This window comes from Populus euphratica, unplaced genomic scaffold, assembly GCF_000495115.2.
Source record: "Populus euphratica unplaced genomic scaffold, PopEup_1.0 scaffold577.1, whole genome shotgun sequence".
Taxonomy (NCBI): Eukaryota; Viridiplantae; Streptophyta; class Magnoliopsida; order Malpighiales; family Salicaceae; genus Populus; species Populus euphratica.
Window position 1 is genome coordinate 202,079 of NW_011500243.1, and position 15,120 is coordinate 217,198.

The window sequence follows — 15,120 nt, forward strand, 5'->3', positions numbered from 1 at the left end:
TTACTATTACTAATATTGTTGTTGTTGTTGTTGTTGTTGTTGTTATTGTTGTTACTATTGTTATTGTTGTTGTTATTATTGTTATATATAATTTATATAATTATTCTTCTTGTGGTTCGACTTCGGTCTTGCCGAGTTATTTATTACTTCGACACTCCTGTACTTGGAAGAAGATATCAATCTTTTAGTTGTATCAGCTCTCTCATCTCAACTATAAATAAAGGGGTTATAAGATTAAAAATCATATAACAAGAAACACATATAAGTAAGGAAAAATTTATAGAGGATTTGTGAACTAAGTTGAGTATATAGAGGGTTTGCGAACTAAGTTGAGTATCAACTTGGTGTAATTTTTAGTTTTCTCTTCAATAAATAAAGTTAATAGCTTTGTGGATGTAGAATAATTATGAACCATGTTAAATTGTGTTTTTAATTTAGGGCATCATTGGCATGTTGTAATAACCAATATCTAATTTAGAAGGGTGTGTTTTGATCTTTTTCTATAAATCAAAGTATTAAAAAACATGTTTTGAACATATCACCACAATAAGGATATGGTGACGAACACAATAGTGAAAACCACATTCAAAACTAAGTTTAGAGAAAAGACTGTTATTAAGCTAATGTAATTCATATACATCATGTTTAAAAAACCTTTAATGAATAAGGTGTATCTGATGAAGAAGTTCTTCATCTAAAGATAAATAAAGGAATAACCATTACACAACATTTGAATAATTTCAATACCATCCTAAATTAATTATGATTTGTTAAAATTGAGTTTAATGATAAGATACATGCACTGATTTTGTTGGATTTTCTCCTAAATAATTGGGAGACTATAAGAACAAATGTAAGAAACTTTATTGGAAAATCCAAGTTGAAATATGATGACATTTGAAACTTGATTCTTAGTGAAAAAGTTTAAAGGAAAGATTCAAGTGAAAGCTCAACTTTTAATGCTACCTGAAACCTCAAGACACAGGCAAAATATTTGATAGAAGATTAAATAAGACATCAAAATCCAAATTTAAGAGTAAAGTACATTATGGTCCAAAATGCAAAGTGATTAATGGAATTGTGTCAAATTTGGTCATCTTATAAGAAATTGTATAAATCTAAAAAAAAATAGGTTGATTTTACAAACGTTAGTACTAAAAAGGTATATGAAGCTTTGATTATTATTGTTTATAGTCTAGTAAATGATTGAGTTCTTGAATCTAGTGCATTATTCTATATTACTCCACACCAAAAAAATCTTACAAATTATATTGTCAATGATTATGGTGTGGTGTAGAGAATCGTTGAATGTTATTGGCATAATAGGTGAAAATCAAATTACTAAATAGTTTTATATGGAATTTATAGGAAGCAATTGTTTTGGTTTAAGGTAAGAAAACTTATTCCTTGTATATGACCTTATGACTAAAAGATATTGTTGCTACCATTGAAGTTGAAAATTAAGCAGAAATGTGGCATTACAAATACAGTCATATAAGTGAAAAAGAAACGATGTTGTTTATTTCAAAATTAAAACTTCCTAAATTAAAGTCAGTTGAATTTTTTTAATGTGAAGGTTGGATTTTTAAGAAATAAAAAAGGGTAGTTTTCTAAAAAATAATAGATATCCAAAGCCTAAAAAATTAGAACTGACATGTAATGACGAAGTTTTAAGGTGTTGTGTGAACTTTATTAATGATTCTTGCAAGAAGGTATGAGTTTTATTTAAAAAATAAACTTGATATATTTGATATCTTTATGAAAAAGGGGTTTATGATATAGATTGAAAGGTCAAACAATACATGTAAGTATATTAATGGAAGCTTTGATGAGTATTATGTTGCTAATGGCAAGTGGATGGAGAAGACTATTTTAAAAACACCACAACAAAATAGTGTTGTTGAGCACATGAACAGAATCATCAATGAACAAGTTCGAAGCATGAGATTGCATTCTAGGATATCTTCATCATTCTTGCCTAAAGGAGTAGACATTATAGTCTACTTAATCGATCGAGAACCTTTTATTCCTTTTAAATTTAGAATTTCAAAAGATGTTTGGATAAGAAATGACACAAATCTTTCATATTTGAAAGTATTTGGTTGTGCTGTGTATGTGCATTTAAACTCTAAATATGATAGAAGGAATGCCAGTCACACATCACTTAAATAATTTTAACACCACCACAAATAATTATCATTTGTTGAAATTAAGTTTGATGATGAGATATGTGCATTGATTTTGTTGGATTCACTCCCAAATAGTTGGGAGGTTATGAAAATAGTTGTAAGTAACTCTGCTAAAAAGTCCAAGTTGAAATATGATGATATTCGAGACTTTATTTTTAGTAAAGAAGTTTAAAGGATGTAAATAAAAGGTCAACTTCTAGTATTGTAAGGTTCTTGTTAGAATTGTGGAAAATTTGGTCATATCATGAAGAATTGCATAAATCCAAAAAAAAAAAAAAACAAGGTTAATTCTATAAATACTATTGCTGAGGAGGTACATAAAGCTTTGGTTCTTGTTGTTTATACTTTAGAAGATGATTGAATTCTTGACTTAAGTGCTTAATTCTATATTATTCCATGTCTCATGATCATCAATTGGCACTAGAAAAAATTTGCGGAAGCAATAATGTCATAAATATGTTAACTTGAGGAACTATACTTGACAAACTTAAGTTGTGCAAAGCTTCAGTAGATTTTTAAAAATAGAGAACAAACCTTCATGTATTGAAGCTATGCAAAACTTCAATAAGTGTTCAAGGATAAAAATATAAAATTATAGTTATTTATCTCTAGAAAATTGTTATAAATGGAGACAAATCAGATTTATAACCAATTTACAAATCAAAATAAGGAAAGGAAATATGATTTTTATCAAAGAGATTTAGAGGGTTGTCTAAAGTAATGGGAAGAAATCATGGTATGTGCTTGCCCATTTCAGCTATAAATGAAGAGGTGTACGGATAGGAATTACACAACAATAAATATTAAGGGATAAAGAAAAATGACGTAAAAGTTAAAGATGATTTTGAGTTGAGTCAATAGAGTCTCTTTTTCTATATTGATTGTAATTTTTTATTTTATCTTTAATAAATAAAACTAGTAGCTCTATGATTGTAAACAAATTATCAAGTAATTTTTAAATTGTGTGTTTTTAATTCATAGCATTATTGGCATGTCCTAAGAATCTGGACTAAACAGTGCCAACAAACACACAAGAATCATGTACAATTCGCCAAAATCGACATGGATTTGTGCAAATGTTATTCTATACAGACATTGATCTTTCCGCGTGCTTGGAAAATACATGATCCTTGAAAAGAAAATCCAGCTGAACAAGGAATAGAGAGTAGAAGCAGGAATTATGAAGATGTGGAAGCATTCAATGTTTATTTTCTCCTCCTAAATGCAATTTTTATATCATAAAATGGGGTTAGTAATCCACCCACTCATGAAGATCAGAGTTCAGTCTAAAGTCTCCGATATGCAAAATATTGCAAGTTTGAGAGCTTAAAAGCTAAATTCACACCTTCATTTCAAACTGCAAAAAGAAAATGACACCTTAACTCAACTGAAGAAGAAGAAGAAGAAGAAGAAGAAGAAGAAGAAAGACCTTGCAGAGGCAAGATAACGAAACACCCTATAGATACAACTCAAGACTCTGGCGATTTGGTGCATGATACCAAAAAGGAATCGAGACTTTGCTGCAAAATCAGAGAGTTTGTGTCGTTAAACATTTTCATTCAACTCCAACCCCTTGTCCTCATGCCTAGATCCAGGTCTTTTATCTGCATTCTTCTCCAAATAGCGGCATGAAAAGAGGTTGAAATACAGAAGATTTAATAATGCTAAACCAGCAATAAGGTAGTAGAAGTTGTCGAGTTTAACTTTATTGAGGTCACGTCCACCCAACCACGGTGTTTTCCCAAGTTTTGCAGTCACATGGTGGACTACATTGACAATAGCCGTGTTGAGGTAGCTGGATGCAGAGAAGCTGAGAAAGAAGATGGCCCCGGCAAGAGTCCTCATGCTTTCTGGCAAATGGTTGGTATAGTATTCCATAACAGCAACAGCAGCAAATCCTTCGTTCAAACCCGACAAGGAAAACTGTGGCAGCAACAGTAGAATACTTTGAGGTGACAGTAAAGATCCCTGTTTCAAAGCTGTCTCCCGGCGGTTCTTCTCAACAATTCCAGCCACCACCATGCATAGGATTGCCATTACAATACCAGTGTTGATTCTCTGTCTCATTGTCAATCTAACATTCTTTTTTGACCTTTTCTTTGCATGAGGCAGGTAAATTTGCTCGTAAATGAATATCCATGTTGAAAGGCAAATCATTGAACTAAGGCCCATCCAACCTGGTGGGATTTTAAAATTGTGGATTTTGTTGTTGGACTGAATTGCTTGCATCAAGCCGAAAGTATTCATTTGGTCCATGGTAATGAAGCATCCAATTCCAGTAATCCAAACTGGCACAAGTCCTATCACCAGTTTCAGCTGTTCAACTTGTTGAACACTACATAATCTCCAAGAATTCTTGGGCAAACCTTTGTCATCCAATTCGCTTGGATCAGCAATTAGGGCAGCTTTGTCAAAGAACTTGAACATATTTGTGTGAGCAAGCTTTGTTACAGGCTGATCTGATTCAATCCAGGGAGGATCATAGAAGGAATTTTCAGGAGTTGATTCAAGACTCGTTGCACGCTTCTTACAGGCAGCTACGATCACTTTGGCCATATCAACAAAAACGCTTCCTTGTGGCTTTGTGATTATGTAAGTGTGTTTTCCAATCAAGAAAATGACAATAGAGAAGAACAAGCAGGCTGCAGGTATGCCATAACCTATAACCCAACTCACATTAGTCTGAACGTAGACCACGACAGTGAGAGCTATCACCAGAGACACCGTGAAAGAGAAATACCACCAGTTGAAGAAGCTCTCTAGTTGGGCTCTTCCCTTTTCAGTTCTGGTGTCAAATTGATCAGCTCCAAAGGCAATGTTGCAAGGCCTAACACCTCCAGCTCCAATAGCAACCAATCCAAGACCCAAATAGAGGACTCCAAGCTGCCAAAACTTGGGTTTTTGGCAATTGGATCCTCCAGTGCAGTGGAGGGGTCTTAAGTTTGGAATGCCTGCAATTAGGGACATGACGACCATGCCCTGTTAAAATATAAAAGAATATATTCAGTGGCTCACGTTCCTCATTCAGTGTTAATAATTGAATTTTCCAGTATAACTCCAGAATACATATCCAAAATTTCTATATGAGACATTCAACCTTGTAATTTGTTCATGCAAACGAACGAAAGTAGAAGATTAAGGATTCTGCAGAACATCTTTATTATTATTATTACTATGTTATCACAATTTATATGAGTTATTGGAAAAGAGCAGATAGATGATTTTACCAGGAAAGAAGCCGTGGAACCGAAGATAAGAGTGCGGAACCTTCCCAGATATGTATCAGATAGGAAAGCACCAAGCAAGGGTGTAACATTGGTGGAACCAGACCAAATATTGAACACATTAACCAACTGAATACCATCCATGTTGAATCTTGTTTGTAGATACACTGTTAAGTTGGCAATAAGACCCATTGAAGCCAGTTTCTCGAATGACTCGTTCCCTTGAAAGGAAAAGGAAAACACCATTGTAAGTGACGAAACAAGAAAAATACAACAAAAAAAAAGGACGAAGAAGATGGAAAAGAAACACCATTATAATCAAAATAAAAGGATTGATTAATTACCAAGAATGTATTTTACAGATCTCCATCCTCCAGCTTCCTTTTTAGGAGGGAGAAGAGAGTTAGGAGGAGCTCGAGTGATATCACTATCAGCTGAAGAAGATGAAGTCTTAGTAAGGACATTCTCCATCTCTCCCACTTCCTTCTCTGCTGCCTTTCTTAGTTCTGTTCCTCCTCCTCCGCTTCCCTTCTATTTAAAGCCTAACTCTGCATTTCACAGTCCTTGGTTTTCGCTTAATTCACACATTCCTTCCTTTATTTTTATCTTTCATGTATTTGTGTTCACAATTTCAGGTCCTCGGAGTTTTTGGCTGTTTCGTTGGTTACGTTTCTAACAGTAGAAGCTGTTTCTGTTCCTCGACTAGAAATGCGGATCAGAGATGTGTCTCTCTATCTCTATAATATTGCTGACATGTTAGACCAGGAAATAAAATAGCACAAGGGAAAACGTGGTCCAATTCCGAGGAAACAAATCTCAACAAACTACATAGCACATCCGATGTTGTTTCCTTCTTTTAACAACTTTGTTTGAACAGCAAGAATGGCCTGATAATAAGAAGGGTGAGAAAGATTGCCTCTGTCTCTTGGGACCCCAACTATTGACAATGGTTTGAGTAGCTTTACAGACTTAGGAAGGCTGTCCTGTTTAACTGCTTTGAGGTCTTCAAATTATCAACTTCATTTCATCTGCATTGCCATGCAGAGGAGGGTCCCGAACACAGTTATAACAACCGGACAACAGCTTGTCTTTTACGTATTAATTTCCTGTTTGTAAATGTTCAAATATGCATGACAATGAAGTTGCAATGAAGCAAAGTCATGATTGTGTCATCAATTGCAAGGTATGATGAAGCCGTAATCCAAAATATTGATTTGAAAAAAATAAGATTTTGAAATCCCAAAATATTGATTTGAAAAAAATAAGATGCAGAAACCCACACCTAGTGCAGAATTTTTATGTTATGTATTTAATTTTTTTGAAACCTGAATCGAACCCAAAAACATCCTTAACAAACTCTGAAAGTTTCATGTTAACTCATTAATCTCAAACAAAACCCTAAAAAATACAAAAGAGACATTTATTCTTAAATCATCATTATTTAGGATCCCTAACATCTAGTGTGATCTGTAAATGAATTTTTGTTGTTGTTTTCAAAACATTAAAGAAAACCATAAATTTATAATCTTTAAGTATTTGTTCACTTAAAAGGTTAAAAGCTTATATTTTAATTTTTAATTAGCTTTGTTTCACTTTTAATTAATTTTTAATTAATTTTTTTCATATTAAAAAATATCATATATTGCCCTTCGTTCATCATGGAATAATCCACACATTCAACTAAAAAGATTATGGCACTAATTATATTGTGGCACTGATTATATATCATATATAAACGTATTATTTTCTATGATGTTCTTCACTTGTACATAGATTAACACCCTAAAGATAAGCATCTTTATTTTAGAATGCCCAAATCTACTCAAGTATATAATATCGGCCTTCTTAATTAAGTATTTTCTTGCTTATGATAATATTCATGGTACTAATAGAATAGTGTTTGTAGAGATAATAATGATTCGTTATACAATGTAGTTTATATAGTTGGTAAACATGTTCTTCGAGATAATTTGATGATGGTATAACTATTAAGAAAGAAAGCTTGGGAAAAACTATATATTGATAATGATGGTTTAGAGTGTAAAGTTTAAAAAATATATATAATTGTAGCAATGATAGATTGGATGATGATTATATTATATCATATTAGAAGAAGTTTGAACTTGTAAATAAAAATAAGGATGAATGGATTGACAATATTCATAATAGTTATTAATTTTTTATATAAGAACTAAATAACATGATTCTAATTCTTAAAATGAATAAAAACTTATCAGTACGGATAATAATGATAATGATTATGATTATGATTTGAGGGAAAAATTTGATGGTAGTGATGATAAAAAATAAAAACAGTGGGAGTAAGAGATGGAAAAAAAAATCTAAATCCAACCTTTAAAATCAAATTTAGATGATTTATGGTTTTGATTAATGGATTCATAGAGTTTTAAGAGTGAAAAATATTTAATAATATGTATTACTTCAAGATTACATTAAATAAATATAAAGTTAAACATGTTTTTCAACTAAACCAAAAAAAAATAATGAAAAGAAGAAAATGATTGCATATTATTTATGTAGTAGCTAAACGTGGAGGATTTATGCTTCTATATTACATGGTACTATAAATTTTATGATTAAGATTGAGGTAATGATAGTTGTATTATAACATAATCAAAGTAACTAAATCTATATAGATTGCTAAAAAAAACTTATATCCATAATTAATGTTCCCTTAACTTGTCTAATAACGCTCTTAAAATCATTTTAGATGATCAATTTATAAAAAAAAAAAAGACCTCACAATATAGTTGTGAAGCGATAGAATTAAAGTTAAAAAATTTGTAGAAGAAAGTCGTGGTAAGTCTTATAAGAAATTGCCAAGATATGTTTGATTATTAAAAGGGTTTAACCATGGTTTTTTTGTTTATTTGGGGTTTGATCATAATTTTAATCTTAATGTTAATTTTTCTTAAAAGATTCAAAGAGTATATTTGCTTGAAAACTATAAATGATATATTTATAAATGATTGTGAATCTTTGTTTTATAATTGATATTTTTAGTTTGAAGGGGAAGTATTGTTGGTACTAGTTGCTTTAAATGTACACATAGGATTATTTTCAGTTGGTGAAGGCTTAAAAGAATGATATGTAGGGATGGTTTATTTATGTTTTGTATGGCTATATCAAAACTAGAATTAATAATAAATTGTTATGCATAATGTATGATATGTATGATAGACAAATAATATGATTAGCTTTCTATTTTATATAGCTCTTTATTCATGTAATTATTTATTTATGTAACTATTTATATGTTTGTATAACCATGTTTGTGTTTTGAAGAGTCTACATGAAGCTGTTGTTTGGATTTGTTTAAAACAACACACAAACAATAAATGAGATATATTTGTGCTAATTTCAAAAAGGATTTCATAGATTGAACCTAGAATTAAGGTTTGAATGTGCATATAAATCATATCTATATCTTAATTATTATAGTCATTCGAAGGATGCTAGTAATTAATAGTGGAATAATTCTATTAGCCTTTTAGATATATGGTTAATGTATTTATTCAACCCTGAAATGAAGATTTATAAAGTGACAAATAACATCACTGAATTATTAAATTATTAAGTGGACAAGTATGGATGTACACTAATTATATTTTTACTTAAGAAGATTAGGTTAAAATTGATGTCTAGTTTTTATGATAGGTTTGTTAAGGCTATAAGTTAGGACACTAAAATCATTATTTATGTGATGAAGATACTAGAAAAGGTAGTGGGAAAGTCGAAAAATATAAGGAATAATCTTGCAATAATCTTGCAACTTTTGATGAATATTAAGTGTTTGAGGGGTAAACTATACATTCTATGAATTTAGAGAAGAGACATCGCTTTTATGGTGAATAGACAATAGCAATGATTCTATTTAAACATGTTGTTCCCTGTATACCTTAGAAAAGTTTGATTTGGAAGACTATTATCATTACTTATACATAATTGAGACCTTTAGGATGACCTATAATGGTGGTTCATTCATCATCAGTATCTTGTCTTGATCCATAAGAATAAGAGGTGATTATTTTTGTTTGGTTTCTCAAAAGATATGAACATAATAGTAATGATATTTAAAGTTTCTTTCAAGAGTCTCATGGATTTCGTTAGACAATATAAGATTGTTTTGAGGTTTATGTGAAGATTACCTGAAGATTAGTTCTTATTTCTAACATTTGATTAATTCTTCAAAGTGGGGTTATTACAAATTACAAGTTGTCTAATTTTTCATCATCTAATAATAATCTGCATAAACTACTGGATCATAAATCTTCTAAACCCATTTAAAAGTAAGGGATAGTTATATCTTGAATGTTAGCTTTTTTTTATTTTATTTTCTATATTGTTAGATCTACCGCTTATTGTTCTAATTATACAAAAAAATATAAGATATAATATTCTACTTATAGAAAAAATATAATATTCCTATTCATGATATAATATCATTTTTCTCCATGAAAATTTATTTTACAACAATTATTAAGAAATTTTTAGAATCAAGTCTTAACTTGATTTTTCTAGGTCTAAAATTATAATCCCTTATATTATATGTTCTAATCCTCAATTTTTAAAACTTATTTATAATCAATTCACACTTAAATTAGTCTTTCTAGTTCAATTTTCTTACTAATGATATTAGTATGTCTAACATATCAGGTTTTTAATATGTTAATCCGAATATAAATTATAATCCTAGATAAAATAGTATTAATAAATTCTAAATTTTACTTATTATCAATTCAACAAATTAATTAATTTATAATTAAAAGCATCTTCTAGGAATATGTCATGATTCTCTAAATATTATAAAAGTTATGTATGGTTTGACTTTCTTTTTACTTGTTTCATAATATTACTATTATCCCTTCACCAATAAAGTTCTGATTTAAATATTTGAGCATGCAATGTATTTAATATGTCAAATTATATTTCTTCTCAACATCATAGTTATTAATTATTTTAATAAGATTTAAAACATTTTTCAAATCTCATTACATCTTACGCAATGATTTTTCATTCAATATTATCTATAAATTTATGGAATACTTTTTTTTAATTTATCTAGGATGATGAATCCTCACTTAATCACTCAAATACCTTAATATAGTTAATATTATATCCTATATTTTCCCATTTATTTTCTTTAATTAAGGAAATGTTTAGTGAAGATCAAAATATAGCATTCTTTATATAAGATAACTTGGCGATTTCAAGTTTAAGAATCACATACACAATTATCATGTGAATCTTTCTATAAACACAAATAATCTCTTTACATAGCATCATCATACAGGTCAGTTCAATATACTTGTTATTTAACAAGCATCTTATATTAGTTTTTTATATTTCTCATACCTTAACTTATATGATTTATTATTTCCTTATATATATATATATATATATATATATATATATATTAGTTTTAATAGCTCTAATTAATATCTAGTATTAATGCATTGAGTAAAAACATTTAGGAATGATACTTTATATAATAAGAATTTTTATCATTAATCAAACTTAAATAATATCAAAGATAAAGAAGGCATCCATAAAGAATAAAATGTGTTTATGATGAATAAATTCAATGACATGTAGACATATGTACTATCAATATTTTATTTCTAGTTAATCCAATTGCTCATATATCAAATATCATATCGCTCTATATGGTGATCATGCTTCTATTGGAAACATATTTTGGTGAAAGGATCTCTATAAAATTATCTTTAATGGTTACATATATGGTGATCATGTCATTTCTCTTATATTTTTCATGGAAGAATTCTTGAAAAATCAAATCATTACTAACTAGAGTACATATATATCATTTATAATCAATAATATATCATCTACATGTAATAATAAAATAATAAATCTAATTCCACAAACATTTTTTATAAATACAAGGCTAATCCAATTTCTTATGAAATCAAATTCTTGATTATCCCATCAAAGTAAATATTTCAATTCTTTAAAGCTTGCTCAATTCTATAAATATTTTTTTCTAACTTACATATTTTATTGGCAAATTCTTTAAATTCAGAACTTTTAAATTGTGTCATATACACATCTTCTTAAATATTTCTATTACCAAAGTTGTTCAATAGACTTCAACAATAATTCTAGCCCTTTTATGAGATCTCGATAACTCATGAAGGTTCATTTCAAATCCAAATAATTTATTTTTTTATTTTACATATGATTTGTAAAATTATTGATTTTTTATGTGTGAGTAAATGATTGATTTTCACATGAGATGTGTGTTTGATTTTTATGCAAGATGTGTTTTTATATACATAGATGCAAAAAAATATTTTAAGCTCCATTCATTTTGGTTGGGACTTTCACACATCAAGTAGTTTTGCATCTTGTTAGTGTTCAAACATCCTTTAAAGTTTTGTTAGTCATCCTTGTTATTTTAGTATATTCACGTGCAAAAGCATTTTACATTTGTTTTTTTTTTATTTTTGAAACCCTAAAAAAAAAAGATTTGTCAGATTGCATGCATGTGTATCCTGTGGTACATGTTGCAACTTTGGTTATAGGATACACCATATAGGTTTGGTTGAAAAGAAAATGCATTTCTTAGTAAAGTTAAACATTCCAACTCCTTGCAAAATTTCAAAATTTTCTCTCCTTTTAAAAGAAAAATCAAATGAAATACATGAATTTTTATTTATTTATCCACTATTGGTACCTAAATTCACTTTTCATTACTTTTAAGTATCGATCGGGGTAATACATCTTTTTTATAAGAAAAAATATCTTGGTTTTAAAAAAGTAAAACTTTTTTTATAAAAAAATAAAAATGCATAAGTTTTGGTCAGATATATCCATAAACGAAGACTAAAAGTAAATGAACCATTATAGGTCATTACTTCTAGGTATCGATTGAGGGTAATAAGGTTGTTCATTCATTTGTAATGAGAGTTCCTTTTTTTCCTTTCAAATAACAATTATAATAACAAATATTTTGTTCCTTAATAATTGTTCAACAGCAATGCTCATACATAAATGAGTTTTCATATACTAGTATGCATAAGCACTCGTTGAGGGAAATTATTTTAAAAACATGTGATTATTATTATAATAATATGTTTCAAGATAAATGAACCCTCATTATGTTATTATTTTAAAAGTGTATGCATCTTAATCCAATAAGAGACATATATTTTAGGTACTTTTAGATCTTGCTGCCAAGTAGATGAACCATCAATGGTCTCGGTTTGGACTTTTAAAACTAGTGTATTGAAAATCATTCAACAAAATTTATCTAATTTTTAATTTAAGATAAATGTACCATTACCGGTCATTATCCTAGAATCTTGTTTACATAAACAAATATTTAACATCATCCTAACCTTAAGTTTATTGTTAGGTCAAATTGACCCCATAAAAGCATGCTTGGTTATTCATTGTCATTGCTTGAAAGACCATCACCAGTAATAAGCCTCGGTTGAGAATAATAAATCCCTTTATTGTTATTAGAATAATAGTCATGTAAATTCACTTATTATTTCTAGAATAAATAAACTTCATAAGTTGTTATTATGATAACAATTAAGAATTACTAAATGACTTACACCCTAAATAAGGTAGATTTTGGTCCAACCACCCACCCTTTATACATTGGGTATAATGTCATGCATTAAACCTATCTTTCACCGTATGTATTCATACATTAATTTAAACAAACCCTTAGCATTTAGGCATTAGACACATTAAAAATAGAAGACGAGTAGCAAAACCACTTACCTCAAGTAAAATGTTTTAAAGGATAGTATCTTTTATTTAGTATAACTCTGAACCTTGAAAGATTAGTAAGGGTTCCTAATAATTATAATATTAGGTGAAGACATTTACATTTCATTCCCTCTTTAGACATTTTCCCATCTTTCAAATAAAACTTAGAAAAAACAAAAAGTGATTGTTGCAATGTTGGGTGCAACATATATAATATATATTTTGAGTAAATATTACCTCTATTCTTATAGTATGAGTGTCTTATTTGAATCATATAAATTTAGTTAAGGTAATTTAATTTCTACAACATTAAAAATATTTTACTTAAAGCAACCTTAAATGACTCAACAAATTAACTATAAATAGAACTTTTATTTTATGCTTATAAAATTAGAAGATAACAAATCACATATACTTATTATATTAATGAAAAAAATTTATTAATCAGGTCTCATACTTTGGCATGGTTATATCATACATATTTCTATCTTGTTGTTTTAATTAAATGATTATAAAAATGTGTAAAATAATTCTTTTTAGCCATAAAAAAGAATTTGACAATCAAAACCTAAACAGTTGCTATTTATATTCCTAGGTTATTATGAGCACTATGATTGTATTCTTTTAAGTTTTTTTATTCATCTTTGAATACAAAATAAACTTTATATCTAAATTACTACCTTAGAAGATTACATTACATTTATATAAAAGATTTCTATATTTGATTAAATTTATATTCAAGGAAAAATAAATAAGAAAAGAATTTTACATTCTAAAACAAAAATAGAGAAAAGGAAGGCACTATACTTATTCAACTATCAAAAACACAATCAAATTGGGTTTTTAATATTCATAATCATCTATCATGCATAACACACAAACATGTGTGCGTATTATATGTTTTAGTTCTACTTGTTGGTTTTATATGTATTTCTAACATTTAAAATATTAACTTAGACTCAATTTTATAATTTATCAAATATTATAAATTATATTTAATTCATTCTTCTTAAAGAAAAAACCATTTTCAAGATTTATTAAGAAATTTAATCTTATTAAAATTCTTATTAACAACCTAAATAATTTTAGAATTAATTAAATAAATTTTCTAGACTTAAAATCTCTCTTTATTGAGAAACAAATTATTTTTTAAAATATAATTTAATTAAACATTTCAATATAATCCTAATCTAACTTAGTATAAAAATAAAAATAAAAAATTTTGAATCAAACAATTTAATCCAATCCTAATCCAATTAAAAAAAAATTATATAATTAATTTAATATAAAATCAATATTTTCTATGTATAGGGATAAAATCATAATTATACCTTTTAAAACCCCTAATACCTTATTAGGTTTCGTTGTATACCTAAAGATCATTATTGATTCTAGTGTGTAATCAATTCTTTAAGGATCTTATTAAATAATATAAGTTTTTTATTACAATTTATATAAAGATTACCTAAAGATCATTATTGATTCTAGTGTATAATCAATTATTTAAGGATAAGTTGTGAAAAAACATAAATTGTTTAATTGTTATATCTCCAATAATAATTCACAAGAACCATCAGATTATAAATCTTCTAAACTCTTTTAGGAGAGAGATTGTTACGCCTCTTTTCTTCTTCTTTTTTTACTCTTAAATCTATTTTTTATATATAGTTATACAAAAAAAATATGAGACATAACATTTTATTCATAAAAAAAAAAAAACTTGATATCCTTTTTAACAGCAAAATATTACATATTTTATTTCAAGATAATTATTAGAAATTTATACAATCAAGTTCTTACTTGATTTTTTTTTTGGTCTAGAATTATAATCTCTTATATTAATTACACTCCGATCCTTAATTTCTAAAACTTATCAATAATTAAGTCATACTTGATCAGTCATTGTAATTTAATTTCATATCAATGATTTTTAATGTATGTGA

At 28.0% G+C, this 15,120-nt stretch overlaps 1 protein-coding gene across 1 annotated transcript; it reads right to left on the reverse strand.

Moving 5' to 3' along the window:
- Positions 1 to 3,734: 3,734 nt before the first annotated feature.
- On the reverse strand, positions 3,735 to 5,884 carry LOC105112597 (protein NRT1/ PTR FAMILY 2.8-like). Its single transcript, XM_011008332.1, has 3 exons — positions 5,758 to 5,884; positions 5,417 to 5,634; positions 3,735 to 5,168 (listed from the first exon to the last, which is right to left on the reverse strand). Exons 1-3 carry the CDS (start codon positions 5,882 to 5,884, stop codon positions 3,735 to 3,737), a joined length of 1,779 nt encoding a protein of 592 aa, XP_011006634.1.
- Positions 5,885 to 15,120: the final 9,236 nt, after the last annotated feature.